This window comes from Pseudorca crassidens, chromosome 17, assembly GCF_039906515.1.
Source record: "Pseudorca crassidens isolate mPseCra1 chromosome 17, mPseCra1.hap1, whole genome shotgun sequence".
Lineage (NCBI taxonomy): Eukaryota > Metazoa > Chordata > Mammalia > Artiodactyla > Delphinidae > Pseudorca > Pseudorca crassidens.
The window spans coordinates 16,194,538-16,220,839 of NC_090312.1; the positions used below are offsets into that span (position 1 = coordinate 16,194,538).

At 37.1% G+C, this 26,302-nt stretch overlaps 1 protein-coding gene across 2 annotated transcripts in view; it reads right to left on the reverse strand.

The window, feature by feature from the left end:
• Positions 1–26,302, reverse strand: part of FAM91A1 (family with sequence similarity 91 member A1) — a 42,873-nt gene that overhangs the window by 6,052 nt on the left and 10,519 nt on the right. Inside the window, exons 5-22 of one of the 2 annotated variants that reach the window (XM_067711324.1) lie at positions 26,149–26,216; positions 25,476–25,589; positions 24,145–24,235; positions 23,667–23,729; positions 20,391–20,497; positions 19,831–19,869; positions 19,156–19,268; positions 18,612–18,727; positions 17,652–17,761; positions 17,255–17,341; positions 15,083–15,215; positions 11,397–11,545; positions 9,909–10,043; positions 9,658–9,771; positions 5,479–5,551; positions 3,352–3,501; positions 1,240–1,344; positions 587–710 (exon numbers count right to left, since the gene is read on the reverse strand). In XM_067711324.1, coding sequence (XP_067567425.1) covers positions 587–710; positions 1,240–1,344; positions 3,352–3,501; positions 5,479–5,551; positions 9,658–9,771; positions 9,909–10,043; positions 11,397–11,545; positions 15,083–15,215; positions 17,255–17,341; positions 17,652–17,761; positions 18,612–18,727; positions 19,156–19,268; positions 19,831–19,869; positions 20,391–20,497; positions 23,667–23,729; positions 24,145–24,235; positions 25,476–25,589; positions 26,149–26,216 — 1,891 coding nt within the window. Of the gene's footprint in view, positions 1–586; positions 711–1,239; positions 1,345–3,351; positions 3,502–5,478; positions 5,552–9,657; positions 9,772–9,908; positions 10,044–11,396; positions 11,546–15,082; positions 15,216–17,254; positions 17,342–17,651; positions 17,762–18,611; positions 18,728–19,155; positions 19,269–19,830; positions 19,870–20,390; positions 20,498–23,666; positions 23,730–24,137; positions 24,236–25,475; positions 25,590–26,148; positions 26,217–26,302 lie in introns of those variants that run through there. The other variant, XM_067711325.1, reaches the window with a different exon arrangement.

Genomic DNA, 26,302 nt, shown 5'->3' on the forward strand with positions numbered 1-26,302 from the left:
ATAACTTGAGTGTATGTTAAGAAAGAGAATTTCTATTGATATTTACATATTAAAAAAAACTAGGTTCAGGGCTTCCCTGGTGGCGCAGTGGTTGAGAGTCTGCCTGCCGATGCAGGGGACACGGGTTTGTGCCCCGGTCCGGGAAGATCCCACATGCCGCGGAGCGGCTGGGCCCATGAGCCATGGCCGCTGGGCCTGCGCGTCCGGAGCCTGTGCTCCGCAACGGGAGAGGCCACAACAGTGAGAGGCCCGCGTACCGCAAAAAATAAAAAAAACTAGGTTCATACAGTCATATAAGCATGCCCATTTTAACCGTACTCTTGCCCAATCTGGGTAACTAAGTAAATATAATTAACCAAAACATGTGTCCAAAAAACTTGCATGTGCCTAATTTTTGAGGTACTGAACTTTAATTTTAAAATACATAGCAAACCCTTAAACTAGCCATTTTTATTCAATCAACAAATAAGCACAAGGCAAATACTATGATCATGTGTGAAATAAGACAATGTATGATATAGCAACTAATATTGAGAGCTTAAGAAGTCTCATAGATGAAAAGATGACAACAAACATAAGCCCTCACCTCTCTCTTCTGCAAAGGCCATGTGTAGCAATTTTTCGGCACACTTTCTGATTTAATTCAGAACTAAACAGTGGAATTCCAAAGCACAGCTCGAGAGGAACCCAATCTGCCTCTGTTGTGGCAACTGCAAAAGGATATATAAAGTTATTAATCATATATATATTTATATATATTATGACCAACCAGGGTTTCTTAACTGAGCTCCAGAAATTTTCATAGATTCTTCCCACCCCCTACTGACATCCACCAAAGGGCTTAGCAGGGGAGAAGACTCAGAGAGGGGATCAGTGGATCTCTGAAACAGGAAAGAATGTTTTTTGAGTATGTACATGCTTCTGGGAAGAAGGCCTACAGCTTTCAACAGATGCTCAAAGTGGTCTTTTACCAAAAAAAAAAAAAAAAAAAAAGTAGTGCAGGACATCTACAAGATGAGAGAATCAACATAGGAAAAATAAAACATTTTTATTCTCAGATCATAGTTTTATAATATTTTAACTAACTTTATTATTCTAAATATATAAAATTCTTTCCTAGAAAATATTTATGAAAAAGTCCATTATAATAAGAGCAGACAAACGATATCCAAGTGACTTAACAAAAGAGTCAAACCTCAGAAATTAGTCCAAGATTGCAAATAATTTTTAAAGCCTTACCAGAGTTTTGCTTTGTGGCTGAATCTATAGTTGCTTCCTCAATGACCATTTCAAATGACTCTGTACTCCCATTCACATCTGAGCCAGAAGCCAAATCAGGTTCTCCTTATAATTAAAGGGCATACACAATATTAGGATTCTAGCAGTTGGCACAGGTTGTCAATAAGTCAGTCCTAACATGAAAGAAGACTTCAGGCAACAGAAATGACAACGGAAAACAATGAACAGTCTTTAGCCTAAAGCAGTAGTTCTTAAAAGGGGGACAATTTTGTCCCCCAAGAAACATTTGGCAACGTTCGAAGACATGGTTTGGTTGCCATGAATGGGGACAGGGATGCTACTGATGCCTAGAGATCCTAAACATCCAACAGTGCACAGGACAGCCCCCCACAACAAGGAATTATCCAGCTCCAAACATAAATAGTACTGAGCTTGTAAAGCCCTGACCTAAAAAAAAAAGGATTAAAAAGGCAGAACACAAGTTTAGACCTTTTAGAGAATTACTAAAGTCATTTCTATCCCCATAGAAACATGCAGTCTGATTACATCATTCCTTCTCAAAGTATTTTTTTTGACTCCCTGTATCTTTCAGCATGAAAGATCCTCCAAGATCTTCTAGATCTCATTTATTACTTCTCTACTCTCATCTACTACTGCCCAACAAACTCTTTCTTTTGGCCAAGATGAGCTACTCTATTGCCTGATTCCCTCTGCCTAAAGGTTGCTACACTCTAAATAAACAACAATCATCTGTGTGTAGCGAACTCCTCACTTTTCAAAATTTAGTTCAAACTTTACCTTCTCTAAGAGGCCTCTCTGATAGCTCAACTGGGCTGGGATATGCCTTCTCTGTCCTACTTTAGCACTTCATGAAGCAGACCCCCATATCTCAGTCTTTTAACACTACACAGTAGGCTGATTCACTTGCTTGTCTCTCCTTCCAGGTCTTTATTCCCTAGGACTTAAAACAGAAATATCTCCAACACCTAAGAAGGTATTTTGTAAATGTTTATAGAATGAATGAAATAAAACATGACAGCTACAGTAGACATTCACTGAAATGACTGCCTAACCCACAGCCCTCTTCTCTAAAAATGCTCCTGTGATACCTGGCAGTCAACTGTTGAAAGTTACCCAACTCCTCTGGCCAAAGGTAAATGGACCAGGAGTGGATACTAATTCAATCCACTGGATGGCTAGCAATCAATCATATTTTCTCAGGATTTCAAACTAAGAGGTTCAGCGAATACAGTCAATCAATGATAGAGACTTGAATTAAAAGGTTCCCTAGAGTCGTGGACCAGAGGTGACATCATGGCAACCAAAGCCACATACAAGCCAAATTATGCCAGAACAGAAACAATCAGTAACTATGAGAAGGTGATTTGAAAATGCATTTTTAAATTAGAAAGAAAAAGGTATCTAAGGAAAATTAGCTGTTGTCAATATGCAGGACAGGCTGGAGACAGAAAGAAGAGAATGAGGCCAGGAAGGCTAAGCAGGAAATGGTCACAATAAAACATGTATAAAGTATCAAAACTCAGACTAGAATGGCAGTTACAGAGAATTAAAGAGAGGGGGAAAGAAATGGATATAAGAGACATTTCTAAAGACTAATTCACAGAACTTGGAAACTAACTGGGTTGAGTGGGAAAGGAGAAGGATGAGATAAAGATATGATTTTTAAGGCCTGCATAACAAGACAATGGTGCCTTGATAGAAAGAGGAAAGCTGAAAGGGAAAAACTACTCATTCTAGTTTGAAAATAATTTTACAAAGAGACTAAAGTTTTGAAACCATCACCCCATAAAGGAACTTAATTTAAAGCCTATAAACATAAATACGACAGTGAAGGGCTAAAACCCAATAACCATTCTGTATTCCAACCCCAGGTCATCACTTCTTTACTTATGCTCTTAGTATTTTCTCCATTTGAACAACTGATATTTGTCCCAATGATGTCACAGAATATTTTCTCATCTTTCAGTGGAAAAACATTAAGTATTAAATAAGTCAACATCCCCACAAAGGTACCCATGCTTTTTAAATATTAAGCTTATGATAAACTCAGTACCAATTATCTTAATTCAAAGAACCCAGCTAGTGGCTAACCTCTCTCATCAGAAGCATCACTGAGTTTTCTGTTTGCAAGTTGGCTAGAAGCATTCAACATGGTGACATATCCACAAAAATGCTGCAAGTCCACTTTGTTCCTTAACATCTGCAATGCTTTATGAACACCCATATTGACACGCGTAAACTCTAAGAACAAAGAGTTGACATCACATTATAAGTAAATAGTTTTACAACAAAACACCAAAAACTTAAATATACTTTCTTCTTATTAAACAATTCTTAGAACTACTTTTATATTTTATCAAGATTGATTCCAATGAAGAAATATCTCTGGATGAAAAAGGATGCTGTACACATACAACATATTTACAGACTTCAGAAGGCAACTGATGTAGCAAAACAACTGACCTGCTAAGTAATCAAATAGGGCCAGTCAGTGGCAAATTCCCTAGGCTTCTCTTTGTAGTTCTATTCTGCCTCAAATACTTACTGAGTGGGTTTCTACCAGGAAATGCATTAAATACACATATTTTTTTTTAATTTAAGAAAAGTAAAAAGTATTCTTATTGAAACTAAAGCTAACTAAGTACTTGAAATTATATCCCTAATCAAATTATTTAAATATCAGCTCGTTCTCACAAATATGTGAACTTACAAAAGAGAAAGATGCTCTATAACCAAATATGAATATTCCTCTTTTTTAGAATTCGCACAGTAATCTCCAAAGGCAAGAGATTTCTTAATCAGTTCTTGAGATTTTGTGATTTTTAAGATCCTGCTGTCACTATCCTGTATCTTCTGGTGAACGATAAATTTTTCCATAGAATTTATACAGTATCAGAGAATTAACTAGCGAAGTTTAGTTGCAGAGAAATACTTATTTCTGAATAGGGGCTATTTTTTGGAAGAGAAAACTCTCTTCTCCAAATTTTGTACACATTTATTCACAACAGCCAAAAGAGAGCATTTAATTTCAAATGTGAGCCTTTTGCAGCCTAGCCATGTGGAAAAGAAAAAATACTTATAAAAATCTTCTTCCTTTTCCCTGCTTTGGGCGAGGAGGGGCATTAGTGACTAACATTTTAGAAGAAAAGTTCTTATATGAATTAAGTTAAATTACTTGAACGATTCCCTGCTCTCTAAAATTCCAAGCAATATTCTAAGAACAAGAACAACAGATTAGAGAATGAAAGTTTTGCATGGAGCAGGAAACACAAGTGCTATATAAAAATACGTAAGTTTTAATCAGAGAGTATTTTTCTTTTGAATATACATACTTTCTTAATATTCAACAGAGGAAAGGTATATTTAAACAAAAGGAAGAATGATTTTGCATTTATAGAAATTCTCCAGGCATCTTTCATCAAATGTATTGTAGCTCACAATTCTAAAAAGAGATAACATTAAACAGGCTTTTCACCCTTGATTCGAACCCGCTAAATTTAGCTCAGACTTTGCTATTCACTCAAGTCCTCTCTAATAGGAAAAATAAAATGTAAAAAAAAATTTTAATTAATTAAAAAGTAAATTAGTGTTTTCTCATTTTCTCTACACAATGACTCTAGATTTGGGGCTTCTAATACTATAGCACAAACTTAAATCAAAACACATTGACCATTAATAAGAGTTTTTTAAAAAAAATTTGTTATTGTAAAAAAAAAATGCTGAAACAGGAAATACATGCAACTTCTCTGTAAACTGTAAGTATAGAAATGTTCATTAGTGTCCATAAAAGCCCCTGAAAAAAACCAGTATGTAACACTGGGGGGGGAAAAATCAACTTTCTAAGCGTAAAATCTTCCCTATGACTTGTCTTCTCCCCCAACCTCCAAATAAATAAACAATAAAAGGAAACTAAAAGGCCAAACATACATAAAACCTAGTCTTCCATCTACGTAGCTACCTACTTAGTCTCTTCATCGCCAAGACAGACTAGTATTCCTTCTAGGCCTAGGTCCTAAATGAGTCTTATTCTATTAGTTCTTTGTAGGAACAGGCACATGACAGAAAACTACCTTTTGCCAATACTCTTTAAAAGCAGAATAGTTTTAAGACCCTAGAACTTAAAAATTTTAAGAATTTACTTCCTGCTATGTTTCCACCAAATTGTGGACAAGATTAATCATAAAGAAGTCAAATGGATACAACTCAAAATTCAGGTACCTCCTCGTAGTTCTGTCTCATCAAATGGGAAAGGTATGTGGACAGTTTCTCCTATCCCATGCAAACCATGTCCCTAAACACGAAAAAACACAAGTTGAAAGGTATACGCGAAACCTGTATTTCCAATAGTAGACACTCAAACGATAAACAAGACTGTGCCTCGTGATGGTGTATTCCACATTAATACTCCATCAAAATGCTCTCAACAATTTTCTATTTTTCTCCAGCTCAGTAAAGACAATCTGAAGTCTATATTAACCTATTAAGGCAATGTGTATCAAATTGAGTGTATGGGCTAATGAAAAAACAGGTAAATCTGGTGTCAGCCAAGTGAAGCCTTAATGAGATCAAGTGCACTCACACAAGGGTCAGCTGCAGCGCTGAGAGAGAAAAGTGGTGGAGGATCCCCATGATAACCTGGCATGCCATGGATTAGGAATGTAAATCTCAAAACCCTGCACCGAATGACATATATTGAAAATTACTTGCTGCAACATCATAATTATATACGATCGGAAACAACCAAAATGCCTGTCAGTAGGGAACTGATTAAATAAATTAATGTATGTATTTTCAATGCAGCTGCAAAAAAGAGCAAGCTCTCTACAAAGTGAAATGGAAAGTTCCAACTGCTAAGTGGAAAAAGCATGGGGCATCTCAGTGTGTAACCGCTTGTACATGCATAAAGAAATTCTAGGGGCTTCCCTGGTGGCGCAGTGGTTGAAAGTCCGCCTGCAGATGCAGGGGACATGGGTTTGTGGGCCGGTCCGGGAAGATCCCACATGCCGCAGAGCGGCTGGGCCCGTGAGCCATGGCCGCTGAGCCTGCGCGTCCAGAGCCTGTGCTCCGCAACGGGAGAGGCCACAACAGTGAGAGGCCCGTGTACCACACACACACACAAAAAGAAATTCTAGAAGGGTACAGCAAAAACTAATGTGGTTGTCTGATTTGGAGAAGAGTTAGGGAGTGGGCACTGGGTAGAGTGTTAGAAGGGCAGTGATACTTTTCTCTGTGCATCTTTTAATAGTGTTTTATTTTTGAATCATGTGAATTTACTATCAAAAGTTAAATTGAAAAAAATCTGAGTCTAACCACGCCAGTCCCACATTACAAATAATAATTTACTTTCACCCATCACACTCAATTAGTGTTGTTCATTTAAATTTTGTTAGTTTTTCGTATTTAATTCCTAAATTCACTTTGGCTTTGCAGTTGTGTAAGAATGATAAGCATGAGGAATTTAATTTTATGTTTACATGTATTTCAAATCGTTATAATAGAAAATTTAACACTGGGGATCTATACATTTTTTCCCTTTAAAAGAGACCCATACCTTATTCAAATTCAAGATACCGTGACATAAAAGAAAAAAAATAATTTCAGGGAAAAAAATCACATTCATTTATTTGGTTCATATAACAACTTGAATATATTTCTGACATCTTGCTTCTATTCCACTGATACATTTATGATTTCAACCCTAAACAAGATGGCTATTATAAAAGCATGGTTTTAATCAAAATCTTAATTTTGTTGTGTTTTAAGTTCCAGCAAGGTGAATTTTTCCATAAAATTTAATAAAAGAGGCATTCTTTTTTAGCAAAGGCAGAACTCCTTAACGACACTTTAAAACTCCTCTTACTCTTCTCCCACCACCACAGCGAACATTTTTTGAGATCTTCCGACGTGCTAAACAATGGTCTAAAGCATTTTTACGTGGATCATCCATTTCAGTCATTTTTCAACAACCGTATAAAGATAAGAACTGTTATCATCTCCAATTTGCAGGTGAAGTCACTGAAGTTCAAGGAGGTTATTTAACTTGCCCAACATTGCCAATAAGTGGTGGAATCAAGATGTGAATTCAGGCAGACTGACCCTTCAGTCCATGTCTAACCCACTCTACTGTGTATCTCCCTTCACCCCTACTTCATGTCTGCCCTGGCTGGCTAATGCATCGTCTCACGGTTTCTACTACCATCCACGTGCTGATGCTGACACTCAAGTCAATCTCTCCTGTTCAAGCTCTCATTTGAATTTCAGAATAATTTCAATTACCTCCTAAATATCTCCACCACCCAAATGTCCCACAGGCCCAAAACACACCACCTCATCTGCCCCCATAAACCGGCTCTGTGTGCTATCATCATTCTTCCACTTTCAAAAGCCAAGTACCTCAGCAATCATTCTTCTTCTTCCCACAGCCATCTCAGACACCTGATCAATTCTATTTATTTTATATTTGTAATAATTCTTCCTTTTCATTCTTATTACCACTTCCGTGACCTAGGCTGTCCTCATCTCTTATCTGGTCTCCAACACTGAATCCTAATCCTGTCTTCTCCCACCCAGCCATTCTCAACAGTCTTCAGGCTGATCTTCCAAATCAAAACTGACCATGTTAATCCCCTGCTCAGCACCCTTTACTGGCTGCCATCAATCTAAAGGGGAAATTCTAAGCACTACATTGGGACAGTTAAGGTCCACTACCCTCCAGGGCCTGCCTACTTCTCCAGACTCATCTCTGACCACCATTCCATCGTACTTCAGCTCACCCCTCAAAATTACATAACAGCTTATAGGCCCGAGCACATGCTCCCACTTCGTATTCCTATTCATTTATTCAACAAACACTCACTGAGCAACTTCTACGAGTCAGGCACTATTTTTGGGCACCAGGGAAATAGTTATGAAGAAAAAGAAAAAAAAAAATCTCTACCCAGAGATTTATTCATGCTGACCCCTCTGCCTGGCCTCGCTCTCCTCTAAATCAGCCTTTTCTATTTAGCCTGGGTCTCATTTTCTCTAAGGAGCTTTCCCTAAGCCTTTGTCCTTGTTCCAAGGCTAAAAAGATACTTCTCTTTAATGCTTGCACTGTATAACTCTCTTTAGCACTCAGCAAAAAAATGGAAGTGACTGCTTATGCAACTTTTCCCACCAGACTTTAAGTTTCTTGAAGACAGGGACCACATCTTATTTGTATATGCACATTAATTAGTACAGAATTACTAATTCTGTAAGGTAAGTACAATTGTTAGTTCAATGAATTAATGAAACCTTTACAAAGAGCCTATTACATACCAGAAAGTGTGCTACACACTTCACACACACCTTCTCATTTCATTCTCTCAACAATCCTAAGGCTAAAAATGCTTACCTTGGCATTAGCTGTCACTATTATTTTTTGTTGTTACACAGTAGATATTACCATCTCCATTTTGCAGATGGGAAACTAAGTATAAGAGGAGTATCTCTAAAATGTTACACACCACTTCACACCTGCTGGGGTGGCTATAATAAAAAAATCAGATAATACCAAGTGCTGGAGGGACTGTAAAATGGTGCAGTTCCTTAAATAGTTAAACAGAGTTACCATATGACTCAGCATTTCCACTCCTAGGGATACACTCAAAAGTAATGACAACATATCCACACAAAAACCTGTACATAAATGTTTATAACAGTGATTATTATTATTCGTAATAGCCAAAAGGTAGAAGCAATCCAAATGTCCATCAACTGATGAACGGATAAACAAAATGTGTTTCGTCGTACAAGGGGATATTATTTGGCCATAAAAAGGAATGCAGTACTCATGCTACATGATGAACCTTGACAACAGGAAAGAAGCTAGTCACAAAAGACTACATATTATATGATTCCATGTATCTGAAATGCCCCAAGCAGGCATTCTAGGGAGACAGCAAGTACATTAGTCTTGCTGGGGCGGTGGGGGGGGTGGTGGTGGTGGTGGTGAACGTGGAATAGGGGAGTGAGAACTAAAGGTCCAGAAAAATGTTGTAAAATTGAGTATGGTGCTGACTGTAGACATCTGTGAATACTCTAAAACCACTGAATCACTGAATTCAATTGGGGAATATGGTATGTGAACTGCATCTCTATTCTAAGGCTACTATTAAAAGAAATAGGGCCACACAGGTAGCAAAAGATGAGGCTGAAACTCAAGGTTGGGTCTAACTTCAAAGCCTTTGCTGTTTCCACCACTCCCAAGCTGCTAGACAAAGGCCAGGACTAAAACGCACATCTCTGTTTCCTTACATTTCAGTTTTACAAATGTCAAATTACTGATGTCTGATTGCGACTCAGCAGAAAGCTAGACAAATTATGATCTTTAAAATAAAAATCCAAAACTGACTGTTTCAAATAAGGTAACTGTACCTGAATCAAAACCGCCGAATGTGTTAGGGCATCGTTCAACATCGTGAGCACATTTGATGTAGGAACAACCCCAGGATCATGACCCCAAGAAGTTATTAGTAATCGATCATAACCCTATGGGAAAGAAATGAATAAAACACAGCATAGCATTTAGAAACAAACAAAGAAAATTAAGAAAGTTATCTATAATACTGCTTACCAGTTTCTATCGTCCTTAAAAATGATTTTTAAAAAAACCTCATTCAACATACCTGGAATATATCTGGCAGTTTTCGAAGTCTTGTACCTTTGGACAGCAAAAGAGATGGTGGTCCTTGCCTGGTGATATGGTAAATGTACAGTTTAAACCAGACAGAACTGACTTCTGGGATAGCTGGTCCAATATGCTAAAATCATAAAACAGGTAAGATAAAGTTGTAAATACTTATCTAAAGAAGCCAAATTTCACAAATGACCAAGTATATTCTTAAAGCTAATGCCTCATGTAAGTGTTAACTCCTATTATCTTTATGAAGATAAATTTTAAAGGATCCATTCAAACAGTTTCAAACTTACACTGGAATTGAGAAAGCATGGCTTATCACTGCAATTAAGAGAATGGACTCTGGAGTAGATGGCCTAAGTCTGAATCTTGGCTTCATCCCCTCAGCCCTATCACCTAAGGTTACTTAAGCGCTCTTGTGCCTCATTTTGCTCATCTGTAACATGGTAACAAAATACTTATCTCTTAAGGACATTGTTAAAGGTTTAAAATACTACCTGGCAGCACATAACAAGCTCTGTATCAAAGTGTTAGTTATTACAATCATTAATAATTTTTCTCAAAAGGGACTATGTATCCTTCCATCCATCTTACCATTCATCCATTCATTCAGTTCATGGATTCCTACTATGACCAGAGGCTGTGTTAAAGAACAGAAGGAAGTGTGTGTGTGTGTGTGTGTGCGCGCGTGTGTGTGTGTGCATGTGCGCGCGCGCGCGCGTGCGCGTTTGGGGGGGGGGCTGCAAATCTACAATCACTCCTGTTTAACAGAGGACAAAACTGGGGTAAGGGGGGAGTGGGCGCACTGAGGCAGCTAGATCAGCACAGGCAACAAAATCATCCTGGTACAAGAATCCCTTCCTTTCTTCTACACCATTAAACCTAGCACATCTAGGAAACCAGGAAGGATGTAGCACTGAAGAACAGAGCACAAAGCTCACTCTTTGAAAATGGTACATGTCACAATGGCCTTGCTAAGTATACAAACAAACGCAACTGATCTATTTTTAAAAAGTAAAAGACCAGCAATCATTTTCACGATTTTACAGATAACTAGAGTTCTAGCTTTCAAGCATAATCTTTTCTTTTCAGCTTATTTAGCATCACAGCCCCACTTCCAAAATATTTCATTTTTCCTAATTAAATTTATCTTATCCCTCAAGGTAATCCAGGTTTCCTTCTCAGAGCAGCCAAAAACATTTTCTTTAAAATCCTGCATTCAAGAAGAAAATTTTAACTGAATGTGTCACTAGTCACTAGATAATACATATATAAAATGTACCAATTATACCTCACAAACTGAACATAACATTTTACAACAGCAAAAAAATACAAAACTGCTTTCTGAGTTGATGATGTTAATATCTGGTTATCTACAAATTGAGAATTAATACAATAAGACTGATAAACCTCTCCTTCAAGTCGCCATGAGGAAGGATGAAATGGCAGCAGAGTGAGCTTCCCAGTGAGTCTTTACCTGAGGGGTGCAGCTGCTGACAGGCCGGATTTCATTGGTGAGAGGAGCCATGGAAACAAGCAGTGTGTAATTTTTGTTTAGAACTCTGCTGCAAGTTGCAGGGTCCAACCCAAGAAGGCTTTCACAGCGCAAGAGATCCAGAGGAAAACCTGAATTATGATCAACCACATACATAGAATGAAAGACTGACAACGTGAAAAAAAAGAGTCTAAGATGAAACACTGATACCTGCCTTGAGATTTAAATTTTTTTAATAAGGTAGAATATCTCTATTAAAAAGCACTTTAGGGCTTCCCTGGTGGCGCAGTGGTTGAGAGTCCGCCTGACGATGCAGGGGACGCGGGTTCGTGCCCCGGTCCGGGAGGATCCCACATGCCGTGGAGCGGCTGGGCCCGTGGGCCATGGCTGCTGAGCCTGCGTGTCCGGAGCCTGTGCTCCGCGACGGGAGAGGCCGCAGCAGTGAGAGGCCCGCGTACCGGGAAAAAATTTTAAAAAAATAAAATAAATAAAAATAAATAAATAAAGCACTTTATTTCCTAGGAGACCAATAAGACTCTTTAAGACTTAAAGCTGAAAGTCTTTATTCTACTGGTGTTTCTTCAGGCTAACCTTATACTTTAAAAATATGTTTGCTTTATCTTACTTCCTCTCCATCATGGCAGTGGCATCTTATGAAAGCCTAAGTGCCATGGGAAAGCTGTATCCTTCCCTCCCCCAATTTTCAATCTCCATAAAAACTTTGCAGCCAAGTTCTGAATTGACCAGAAGGGCAAGAATTCCTCATTTAGAAACATGTGCCTAAACTGTAGTCCATAAAGCAGGAACTCACTTAGCATGCAACTGATTTTAAGTGTTCCCATTCTTAATCCTTCTGGAAAATACCAGTCTTACTGCTCTCTAAAAAGATAAAGGGAATTTGGAGGGTCTGTCTGCGTCTGGCCTCTCAGAGATAAACAAGGGGAGTGCCTGTGATCTTAACTAAGTTATATGAGAAAGGGTGGGTCCTTGCAGTAAGCCCTTTTCTGAAACACAAAAGAGTTAGAAGCTTCAGGTAAAACTCAACATTGTCAATGCCAAGTATAGAAAATATTTAATGAATACTAGGATATGGAAGGAAGTCTAAAGAGTTGATGGTGGTTAAAACAAAGTTTTTACAACTGTGATTGCTTTTCTACAGATGAGGTTTAATTTCTAAACATTTCATAGTACTAGACTGACAAATTACAAACAGTGGCTTTAAGGTCTCACTTGTACTGATCCTAGGGAAAAGAGATCTTTTTTAAAGACAAAGATACCTGGAAAAAAAAATTATGCTTATAAATAATGAAAAAAAGTTAGACCACACATTGTTTCTGTTTTTTAAGCAGTGCCTCATGCTGTCTAAAACCAAAAGATTACTAAGAAACTAGTCTTTTTCACACATATCAGAGGTTTGTTTCTATGACAGTATCAGAAGACTTTCTGCTTTACAGTGAATACCAAGTACTACATGATACACTCAAACTACAAATTACTAGTGACGTAAAAAAAAATTCTTGCTACTCAAAACAAGATGCTTAAACACCAATACTATAGAATTTCTTGTTTAAAAAGGAGTAAGTTATCACTCCTGGCACCTACAGAAAGTTACCTTTCTCAACATGGAGAATATTAAGCCCTAATGCCCTAAAAAGTTATTCTTTATCTGGAATGAATGACCTTCTTTTCTATGAATCTAGAATGGTACTAGTTATACGCCATTATAAGAAAAATTGAGAAACAGTCACTTAAATCATCTTCTGTGTTCTGTGGTTCTAATGAGGAGCCCCAGTTAAGAAAGGCTGGTTAAAAGAATGAAACTTCATAAACAATTGCCCATTTGGTCTCATGGGGAGGGAGGAGTTAATCACATTTTAACTTTGGAGCCATATCAATTATTCTAAGCTCCAGAAATAGTCAACTATTAAACATACCTTAAAGGTTAGAATTATACTTTACTTTCACACAGGATAGGTTTAGGTTTACCATTTAACTTAGTTGATGATACACAGACTATTCATGGTGAAAAACAAAGTTTAGCCCAACCCATTAAACAACAAATTGTTGATGAATAAATCAATAAAAACCTTAGTGTTCAAGAGAAGATGATGTAAGGAACAGAGCAAAGGAAAAAAATTCAAGAGACATGGATTCAAGTCCCAGCTCTTCCATTTACTAACTATATGGGTTTTAATGACTAAATGGGCAGGAGATTTAACCAAGATAAGCTTCAACTTCTTTACCTATAAATTGAGTTACCCCTGGCTGGTCACTAGCACTAATATTCTTGCACTCTATGACTGGCAGTAAAAGATGGCTATAACAGAATAGTTCAAATATTCTAACCCATTATCTCGATAAGTCACTAAAAAGTCCCAGAAATTCCAGGATTTGTACATCCAGAGACATATTTAAGACTGTGCCACTCACTGTTAGGTCACAAGATCTAATATTTGGTAACCAAAAAATGGTTACTATCAACAAATGCTTATCAATAAGTGCTTCAGACTCTTGGTGTTTGGTGATTTAATATTCTCAGTTTCAACTGTTTATGAATAACCTCAGAAAGAGCTCCAGCATGGAAGCATTTGTAATACTGCTAAAGCACAACTCTGAACCAAACACCCCAAGGCTGAAGAAGTGAGTCACTAGGTACTAAGTGTGTCTAACCTCACTCAGCTAAACTACCCAGCATCTTTGTCCTCTCCTCTGCAACAACTCCTGTAAAGTGACAAGTGATTCTGCCCTAAATTTTTTTAGTTGAGCTGAAAAGAAAGCCAGATGCTGATGAAAGCAGTGGAATGAAAATGGATATGACTAAGAAAATGATGGCTCTTGGCCAGAAAATAGAACTTTTAGGTAAATGAAAGAATAAGTGAAATTAAATGTGATACTGGTGCTAAGAATTCAGTGTCCCAAAATGCAACTCCTGTGAATGTCCGAAGACTTCACAATGTAATTACATTCACAGTGTAATGCTCTTACACTGGTGCCCAAGCTGTTCCATCTTTTTAAAAACACACACTCCTGGGCGCCATTCCACAATTTAGGAGCTAATACCATCAGTTCAACTAAAGTTCGGGAACCCCTTTCCACCACGAAACTGAGAGAGCACACCAGGGCAAGAGCCACATTAGAGTTCATCAATAGATTAAAACTGCTTCCATTTCTTTCTTTAACTCTTTGAAATGAGGTTATCTGTTCCCTTTTTTATTCTTCAAAGTAAAATACTTTAGTAACTATTATAGCAGCATTTGAATAGGAAGACCCTGTTTATTATCTTTATATAACGAATCTTTCATTCTTGATATTTCATGCTTCCTAAATAAATTTTGGCATTTGTCCATCTCTCAAAACAAATGCCTATTCTATATCCCATCAGCTACTTAAACAAATTAACACTCCAACTCTTTTTGTAGGTAACTAAACAAATTTAGATACCACAAAAAGTCAGTGGCACATAAAAGAGGAGAAACAGTAAAACAAGGTAAGGAACAGCTGACGAGTAAAGAAATTCACAGAACAAGCCAACAGTTATAAATTCAATGTGCTATCTACACAAAATGTTTTAAATAAGTGATGATTAAATAAGTGAGCATGACCTGTTTAACTTCTTAGAAAGAAGTTCCACAGGATCATGTCTTCAAAATCAAGTATTTTTATCATACCATAATTGGGTTGGTCTGGCTGTGCAGTTTGTGCAACTAGATCTTTATTATGACGCAGAAACAATATTGTGTTTCTCAGAGTGAGTGCATGATCAAAGTATCTCTGTGCTTCTCCTTCACCAGTGCTCTGAACCTAAACCAAGAGAAAACAAATTTTGCAACAAAAACCACTCTCATGCCATTCATTCTAGTATATAACCATACAGTAGAGATATTAAGATATTTAAAATCAGTAAATCAAAAATTTGCCCAGGCGATTTTGAAACAAATATTAACCCCAATCGTGGTTGGGCTTCCATGTGACTATACCTTTGAAGATGACAGAAATTACCCCAGCAAGTAAAACCAACAACTTCAGCAACGAAGTAATGCTGAATTGTACCATTATATGATATATGTTCCATATATGATTCAAATAAGGTGCTTTAAAAACTCCAAGATGTATATATTCTGTTTCATCCAGAAAAGTATTCCAATCCATGGTCACCAATTATGCCATTATCTTATCACCCTGTTCACAACTTTGCAAGGAACAATGGCATACGTGATTCAACACAGCTGTTCAACACTGCTGAACATACAGCTTAAAATCACTCAACAAGGATTCACTGAGTCCCTATTATGTGCTATGACCTCTCTAGGATGTAAGGAGAGAGTGGCGGACAAAACTCCTGCCTTCACTGGGTTTACATGTATGCTCTTCTGACACTGAGTCAGTCACCTGTTTAATATGTAAAAACATACACATTCCAGAAACAACACAAAAAACAGAAGGAAAGGTCTACAGGGGGAAATAACGAAATTAGATTTGCATGAAATTAATAAGATCAACTGATTAATCAAGATGAAGCTTAAAAAAATAGCTAAGAAACTATTTTTAAAAACTAAACTTCAGGGCTTCCCTGGTGGCGCAGTGGTTGAGAGTCCGCCTGCCGATGTAGGGGACACAGGTACGTGCCCCGGTCCGGGATGATCCCACATGCCGCGGAGCGGCTGGGCCCGTGAGCCATGGTCGCTGAGCCTGCGCATACAGAGCCTGTGCTCCACAACGGGAGAGGCCACAACAGTGAGAGGCCTGCGTACCGCAAAAACAAACAAACAAAAAAACTAAACTAAACTTCAGACTAAAGGGCTTTCCCAAGAATGACTATGTGGTAAAAAAGAATACAGATATATAAAGTGTAAAAGGGATCTTCCAATTTGCTATACATGATAAAACACTAGTTGAGGTGAGAAAAATAAAAATCAGGAAAACACGTTAAAATGTGCTAAATATAAAAAATTTACTGGCAAAAGATGATACACAATAAGATATAGGGTTAAACAAGATATTAAAAGTATTGAGGAAATAATAAAAATATGAAGATAAAAGATAAAGAGACAAATTAATAACAAGGATTATCTCGGGCACTAAAAAAGTAAAAATCCTATGGAGAAGGGGGAGTGGAAAAAAATGTTATGGTAAGTCTCTTTTCTGAGATGTAAAGGAAGTACAAAATCATAAAAAATTCTCTAAACATACATGAGTTCACCAGTAAAGCACAAAAGTTACCAAAATTATTAGTCAAAGAATAGATTAGGCACACAAACTGCTTGCATAAAGAAGTGCAGAGAGCAGAATAAAATATCCAGGGAATGAAAAACACCAAAAGGGCAATCAAGATTTAGAGCTAAGGAAAACTAGGTTGTATTCATGAGGAAAAAGACAGTTAAGAACAAATATGGCTGAAGTCTTCAAGATGCTAAAAGCGGTAGTGAGAGTGGACATAAACACGATACCCAGGGACACTGTTCCAGATTTAAGATAAGTGGAACAAAAACTTCAAATAAAATTGCTTAAGAGTAGATCTTAGAGTCATACTGAAAAAAAAAGTTAAAGGCTACTTTAGAAAAGTGCAATTTAAAAAATTACACATAGACTTAAGATTTCTTCATTATATCAAATTATGCTAACAGCTTAGATGAGGTAGACAAATCACTGTTTTTAAATCACAAAATTCATTCATCCGCTCAATATGTTTAAGCCTAAATGCCTGCCATGGTATTACAGTGCGATGAGGTAGCAGTGAACAAGAATATACGAAAAATCTACATAATCAATAACTGATGTTTTATCAAGCAAGAGAAGATTGCAAATGCCTTGACATCCCATAATAAGCTATCTAGATTTACCTTTTCTAGTTCTATAAGAAAGCTGTCCAGAGACTCATCTGAGAGTTTGCCAACTTCGAACATTGTGACTGCATGGCTTTTCAAGTTCTGCAATAAAGAAACAAAACTAAAATGTACCTTATTTGAGCCTATTATTAATAAGTTGTAGTTTTCCCTTAGATTTATATTACGCTTTCCAATACATTTAAACTTAAGGGTGGGTGAGGAGCTGATTTTTCTAATAACAAAAGTAGCCCTCACTAAAAAGTTCCGACATTCCTCTAAGGAATATAAGACAAAGGCAGCTGCATTTTCCGGAAAAAATCTAGTACTTAAAAAAAGATATAAAAGCACTGAATTATTTTATATCTAATCTTTATTTTAAACATTTTCGTATTTAAACAAGAATCTGACTTACTGGTGAAAGGTTTCCCATCATTAAAAAGGCAGTAAGAGTTGAGTCAAACAGGAATGCAATACGCTTTGTATATCCTGTAGACAAACTCAAACTGCTTATACTGGCTGTGTCTGTTGGGGGAAAAAAAATCATAGTTTAAAAATCAAGTAAGTGAAAACTGTTCTTTGCTTATCATTTGGAATGAGAAAGTATTTCATTTCAGCTTCATTTAATAATCAGAAAGTACATAATATAGGTAACACTGTAGTCACAAGAGGTCCCAATCCTACCTATCTCCAACAGAGATTAAAAAAGTTAAAGTTCAAAAAAAAAATTTTTTTTAAAGGCACTCACTTTTGTAGTAAATTTTTTGAAAACCAGTAATAAACCAAGACTTGATCACTGTCAGATCAATAAGACTACCTAGCCTAACCTCTACAGACAAGTCACCTGGCTCAGGTAACAGAGCTACTTAGGGTAGGAGCAGAAGCCCATGTTGTGTGCCCCTCTCCCCTCCCAACACAAAACCACGTGCAGCCCGCTTGTCCACTATGCTTTGCCTCCCTCTGTGCTTAGCCCAAGCAATGGCCTTCCTGCACTCGTCAGCTGGCACGCTCTTATTCATTCTCAACCCAAAAATCATCTTCTCCATGAAGGCTCCTAAACCTCTCTAGGCAGAAAGAGGGCTCTTCCTCTTTGCGCTCCACAAGCACCATAATGCTTCTCACACTGTGGTGGTTTTTATGGTTATACTCTCCAGACTTAGTTTTTGGAAGGAAACTACCATATTCTTGTCAATTTTATACCCCTAAGATCTACCACAAGGTCCAACATATGGGTAAGTACTCAAAGACTACTTTTGAATGACTGAAATCCAGAACAAACCACAAAATAATTGTAAGCCTGGAGAGTTTGCTTTATGAGTGTATGTGCAGACACATGGCTTATCTACAGACAGACTCAAACTGAGTTACTGCTAACCTGGATCTTCTTGACTATTTGTATCAGTGTCAGTAGCCGATGAAGCTTCTTGTACAGGACTCCTACTTTCCCCGCCATCCCATGATAGAAGCATCTTTTGTGGATCTAAAGTACTCCTATTAATGAAGAATACATTCACTTTTTAAAAATCATATAAATGATCATATATAAAAACAGCTACTGAAGTCAGTACTTAAATTATGAACATCCACCTAAATCCACTCTTACATTCAAGCCCCAAATTGAGACACAGTCCCAAAATACTCTGCACACACAGAAAAGGTTCTTAACTAAACCCATGGATAGGCTTCAGGAAATTTGGGAATGTTTAAAAATTATATGTAAAATATTGTATGAGCTTTTCTCTGGGGAAAGCATTTTAGTTTTCATCAAATTCTAAAAAAGATTACCACGCACACAAGATTAACCACCACTAATATATATATATGGTTCACCTCACTTGACAGGTTGAATAAGTAAAATTTTTGTATGTAAAGCAATGCTTTTTTCAAAAAGAAACTCTCCTACTAAATAAATGAGTTACTTTAATCTGTTTACGGATGGAACATTCTTCCACGATGAATGAAGTTGATCCAAATTTATTACTTGTCCCTTCTTATGGGCAAACCCCAATCGGCAGTACATTGACACAGCATTCTGAAAGGAATATAAAGGAAATGAACATCTGAAATAAACTAGACTTCAGAATGTTTGTAGAGAAAAAACTATTACGGACTATGCTTACAGTGAGCCTCAAACATTTTCATCCCATAACTAGAAGAAAAAATTTTCAGTAGGCCTAGTCTTCCACTAAAGTCTTCACATACGTAGGAGAGGGAATGCTCCCAACTGTCTGGCCTGGGCCTCCCTAGATCCACCCCCAAAGAAGCGGAAGTTGTTGCTTATCTGACTTCATTACAAAATACTGTGACTTCACTACAAGACACTGCTACAAGACACTACAAGACACTACAAGACACAAGTCAGGCTGCTTTCTGGTGGGCACAGACCTGTGAGTACAGCTTTCACTCCCTGGGATGGAATACTGGTTCAGGGTTCTTATTTTGCTCTTCTCTATCTTTGTAAGCACCCCGACTGTGCACACTTCCTCTGACAGCTAATAAGAATCTCACTGCTTCTGTTTCTCAGTATCAAGACAAAAATCTATAATCCATTCAGTATTCCTATCACAAGTGAAGAGAGTATAAAAATTACATACCTTAACCAGGGATAGGTCTATCTCAAGAACATTTGCAAGCTGGAAAATAAAATTTTAAAAATATTTTACATTCTAAGAATCATAAGCATATTACACAGTTGTAATAGACCATTTGACCATAATCAGAAAAATTTAAATTATTAATAACTGAGTCTGAATAAATTTTGTAATCAGAATTTTTTTCGTTCCATATCTCTAAGACACTTAGGGGAGTACAAATCCAGGCAGTGACCATAACAACTGAATTACTTAGCCTGTAATTTCGTCTCATTCAAAATAAAAAAAATTTCCAGATCAGTCAATTGTCTACAATGCTTTTATTATAAGTCATATAAAGTTATTTAACCCATTCATAAGCTATTAACTAAAAAAATTTTAATATATATATGCAGGAAGTAACTTAAGAATAGTGAACTTAAGTATATTAATGGTCCAAGATCTAACCATGCGTGGACTTTGAAAATATTTTAATTATATCATTAAATAATTTTATCTACTTTACACAAACTTATTTTATAATCTTGAGGTTAAGTTCTTTCATAAGATGCTATCATACTTACCTCTGCAACATTAGTATGCTCATCTATTGAAACAAATATCTTATAGAGTAGAGTTTCAAAATAATCACCTTGCACTCGATTCATTACAAAACCTTCAAGAGGAGGAACTAAAATAAACAAAATAGACTTTTCTCAGTGACATAATTTTATAAAACAAGAAAGTTTAATTCAAACATCTAATTGAAAGAGACCTCCAACTTAGGGACTGAATTCAGCTTTTGATTCATTTTACCAACTCCATAGCAAGTTTTCCTAAAACTCCCGAAGTAAGGTCATATGCAATGCTGTCTACACAGAGTGGACTCTTATGGCAGAGCATAAATCCTACAAAGAGTAATTTCATCCCCATGGACCTCTCAGCGTTACTGAGGCAGAGAAGTGCTAGAGGCATGGACTTGGTAGAACGGCAGGGGCGCCGGTGCTGCTCCAGAATGGGGAAGCCTGCCAAGGGTGTGTTTCTGATGCGTCTAGGGCAGCAGGTGGCTGGTCTAAAGCAGAGAAGCAAGAACTGCAAGTCACCATGCTATCCAAAACCAGGTGGACAGAAGGTATTGGCTCTCTGCCCTCCACATCATCCCTGCTCCATCCTGAGAAAAGGGGAAATTCATCTGCGTGACTGCCACATTTATCACTGGTATAATTTGCTCTTTGGGGCTTTCTATTCTGTAACCTCCTTGATGGGAAGAGGGTCAAGACCTTCCACACAAGAGGCTGCCCGATCGATGCTCCCCACCTATTTATTCATACTCACTTCTCTCCATCTCTTTGGTCCAGATGCTCTAACCCACTTTACTAGAGTGCTCTGCCTGGCCAACAATAAAGAGGCACTATGCTTTCCTTTGCCATTCTCCCCTGTGGGCACACTTCCCCTGAAAACATCGTGGGAAGAAGGCGTGTGCCTAGGCCCTAGCAGGATTTGGGTGTCCTTGTGTCCTCTAACCCTAACACCACCTAACTGCACCCAAAACCTAAATTATTCCCAACAGAGAGATATAACACAAAATTCAAGTGGTCAAAAAGAAGGCACTGTGAAGAACCACAATGTATACATCAGGATAGGCTCTCTACTTTACAGCTCTGGCTCATGTCATTTTTTGATTTAGTGCTACCCATATTTCCAATCATCCAAGGACTGTTAAGGATCAAAGGTTTCTTTTTAGAAATATTTTAGTAATCCCATTTTTTATATAATTAATTCTTTTCCTACACTCTCAGCTGTGTGAATACAAAGTGTAAATGTTTACTGAACGCTTACTAAGTGCCAGACTATACTACTAGCTACTTTATATATACAATTCCACTTAATCCTCTTAATGTTAAGAGTTGTTCAAAACTATACCCTATCTTAGAGATGAAGAAACAAGGCAATGGGCTTCCCTGGTGGCGCAGTGGTTGAGAGTCCGCCTGCCGATGCAAGGGACATGGGTTCGTGCCCCCGTCCGGGAAGATCCCACATGCCGCAGAGCGGCTGGGCCCGTGAGCCATGGCCGCTAAGCCTGTGCGTCCGGAGCCTGTGCTCCGCAACGGGAGAGGCCACAACAGTGAGAGGCCTGCGTACCGCAAAAAAAAAAAAAAAAAAAAGAAACAAGGCACTAAAAGGTTAGAAATACACAATTTACATCTAGGCAAAAAGAATGAGGCAACTCTACATAAAGAGATATGGAATAGTAGCAACGTATAATTAAAAAAGCAAAGTATGAGCTGGATACACCACCTGCGTAAGAATAAAACCACACAAAAAAGGATATATACATATATGCCTATGTGCATAGTATGTTTTTGGAAGAATATACAGGAAACTTAGTGGCGGCTGAGAGAGGAACTGACTGGTTAGGGACAGGCATGGGAAGCAGACTTTTTATACTCTTCTGTAAATTTAGTATTTTATAATCATAATTACTGCCTACTCAAAAAATACATTAACAAAAATAAAAATAAAGAAAATACCTGGAAATAGCAAAAAAAGTTATAGAAAAAAAAAAGACAAGGAAGGCCTGGCCATAAACACATAGTAACACAAATAAAAAATAGAGGTCAGGACACACTAGACTATGATAACCTGATAGGAGGAAGTAGTGCTGTGAAAAGCCCCCAACACTCATTGTTAACAGTAAGGTCCCTGGGGTTTTGTGACACTTCATATTTGATTACACAATATCTTAGAATGGTAAAATATATCACAAACAAGAATAATACCTAAAAGATATGATGGAAAACACACTTATAATACATAATCTTAATATAACAAGTGCTTCTATAAATTGGTAAGAAATCTAATCTAGAGGAAAAAAAGCCAAGGATGTGTCCAAGAATGTTAACCACATCACCACTGAGGCAAATAAATAAATAAATAAAATAAAAAAGAATAAAATATTTAAAAAAGGAAATGATCTAAACAACCAGCATAGGGAAATGGTTTACTAAATTGAAATATACAAGGGTCTTAATATTGATTTAACTTGGGGAGGTGGGTGAAGAGGAAGGGAGGAAGAGATAAAGATAAAAAAGATGGTAGTGACATGAAAATACAAGACACAGATATGTCAGGTAAAAATGAAGAACAAGGACTTCCCTAGTGGTTCAGTGGTTAAGAATCCACCTGCCAATGCAGGGGACACAGGTTCAAGCCCTGGTCCGGGAAGATCCCACATGTTGCAGAGCAACTAAGCCCATGCGCCACAACTACTGAGCCTGTGCTCTAGAGCCCATGAGCCACAACTACTGAGCCCGTGTGCTACAACTACTGAAGCCCGCGTGCCTAGAGCCCGTGCTCCACAACGAGAAGCCACCACAATGAGAAGCCCGCACACCGCAACCAAGAGTAGCCCCTGCTCGCCGCGACTAGAGAAAGCCCACGCGCAGCAACGAAGACCCAACGCAGCCATAAATAAATAAACAAATAAATAAATAATGTAAAATGAAGAACATATAATTGTATGATATTACTGAATATATGTAGAAACTTATGCACTGAACAAGGTTTAAAAAGTGACATAAATGTATAAAAACACTGGTTTGATTTAGGATTGTGAGAAATTTACCTCAGATTTCTACTATTTTAATACAGTGCTTACACCAACAAAAGATAAAAATGAAAGGAATTTAACTAAAACCACCTCAGTGAGTTGCAACGTAATGAGGAAGAAATGTTTTTCTTTGAAAAATTCTAACATCAAAGATCCCAGAATGATATGTGTCTAACTTAACAGGTGACACACAGTGCCCAGCACCTAGCAGCCATTCAAAAAACATTGAGAAATATTAGCACATATTTACCTGCTATACAACTGTCATCAGATATTGGTACATCCAGATAAATAAATCCTTTGTTATATAAACCTACAGAAACAAAAGTATCTTGTTTTAGATGAACCAGTAAACACTGTAGTTTAAAAAATTAAAATAAAAACTTTATTCCTGATTTTCTGTAAAGATTCTTACAACTTAATGGTATATGAAAAGGAAAAAAGAAAGATTGAAGAAAAAAAAATTACATCAAAGCTTTCAAGTCTTGGTTTCCCTCAAATGCTCAGAACTGCAAAATTTTTCTTATGATTCATTTGTATAAATTTCTAATCTATGTGACTAATTATAGCCACACTGGAAAACAATGGACTAAGGTCACATTTCAAACAATAACATTCCTTAGGAAATATTACTGTTCTTACCTAATTGATAAATAATTGCTATAAATTGCTGATGGCTTAAAATAATTTTTTATGTTGACGAAAGACCATTTCTACTAACCACTTACTATGTACTACATTGTAATCTAGTGATCCAGAGAGCTGAGGGCCTGCATCAATGATCTTATCAATAGCGCATTTCTCGGGCAAAGTGCATATCTAGGAAAAGCAAAATATTTTCAATTAGGTCCTGTCCAAATTAACTAACTGGTAAGTTTCCTGAAATATATTCATGTTTAAACCAATGATTATAAGTCATTAGTTGAATGAACTACATATTTTTTTCATTTTTTACTCTAGAATTCAAACAAAAAAAGCCACACACAACCATCAATTAAGGTGCCAAAATATGCTACCAACAGAACTCATACAACAAAGCAATTTTAAGTGCCAATACTTGCTGGTAAGTAATGTGCTCACTAATAAATAGTAATATTGACTCATCTTCTTTGCACTGGAATCTGATCCATTTGCTGATTCTGGATCTCTCAAACCAGAAGTTCATTCACATGCCACAGGATTATTATCACTGACAAGATCACCATCTCATGACACAGTCTGACATCTCTGCTCGGAAGTAAATGCACTGAAGCAGAATTTCTAAGCCTTGCACACACTGGATTTATTCTGTCCTTGGAAGTAAAACAAAATGCCAACTAAAAAAAAATCCACACGCTCACTTAATTCCTTCAGCCACAGGGATATGACTGGTCTCTAGGCACATCGTCTGCTATTCCACCTTTTTCCCCTAAATCAACATCCCTTCTAAAATGTATAAAGCTTATAGCAAATGTGGTCTGACCACTGGGAATAGTATTTCCCTTGATCTTGACACTATTCCCTAACAAGCACTTACCACTTCAGTACAGCAGTTCAGCACAGTGATTAAGAGCACAGCAAACTGCCTGGGTTATAATCCCAGACCTTTACTAGAACTGTGACTGGAGCCATTACTTCACTTCTCTGCGCTCACTTTCCTCACATGTGAAAGAGGCTACAAATAATACACAGCTCTGGGGTTGTGATGAGACTCAAATGAGACAACATAAAAAGCAGCTGGAATAGTGCCTGGCACACTGAGCACACAGCAAGTCCTCAAAAACCGTTGGCAATACTATTGCTGGTAGCTGTGGCATCACGTCACTTTACATGAAACATGTAAGTAAAATCCCCAGATGACTGTACATGAACCAAGTCAAGTCTCCCTGATGACTAAAGAGTATTTTCGAAAACTTCCAATATTCTAGCCTACGAAGATCATTTACAATTTTGAATTTAAGTTTAATTTCCTTCAGGAAAACCAACTAGTGTTACTTTTTGTAAAAAAGTTATGTAACTATAGTTAAAAATTATAATTTTTAAAATAAAAATCCTATGTTTAACTTTTAAAGTTATCTACCTTTATGTCATCTTCTGTGATATATGCAGCCTGCACCACCCACCATGCCTCTATGGCAATTTCCACCGGCTTTACTGGTAGAAGATCACGGGCCGTTTTCCGTCTGAAAAATTTCTGCAATGGTACAAACATCAGAGCATTTGCAATCTATCTAAAATTACTACTTTCTTTTTTTATTGATAACAGTATAACAAGACAGTTTCCAACAGACTAAATAAATATCTTTTAAAATTCTCATGTTTTAAAATCTAAAGTATTCTAGATATACTGAATGGAGAAAGTCATTCTTAAATTATTTCAAAGTAAATTACTTCAAAACATTATCATTAAATCTGGATCTAAATCCAGAAATTCAAAGGAAACCCAGGTGAAAATGCATTTGTGTACTGATTTCACCCATGAAGTGAACCCTGGGAGTGGAATGAGCAGGTGAAAAGACCAGCAGAGCAAAGTTAATTTTTAAAAATAAATGAAATGTCTTATGCCTTAGATATTTTTAATTCAATAATCACTTAAGCTATAACCTAGAGATACTGATGAGTTGTTTCTGTATTAAGCATATTTTATTTGATGAAAGAAATCATAATTCATTATTTCTACTACTTAAAAATTTAATCTGATTGTGTGATAAGGAGGACAAGAAATTTGAAGGGAAGGGAAACAACTAACTTACTTTTGACGATCTACACTGATTCATCAGATCAATGTACTGGTTCCTTCCTATGCCAAGAAGCCTTAGACCTAAAAGAAAGAGCCTTTCCTTTAAAATCATTTAATACATCTTGAAATGTCAGTACACTCACAACCTACTAGGAAAAAACCTTTGA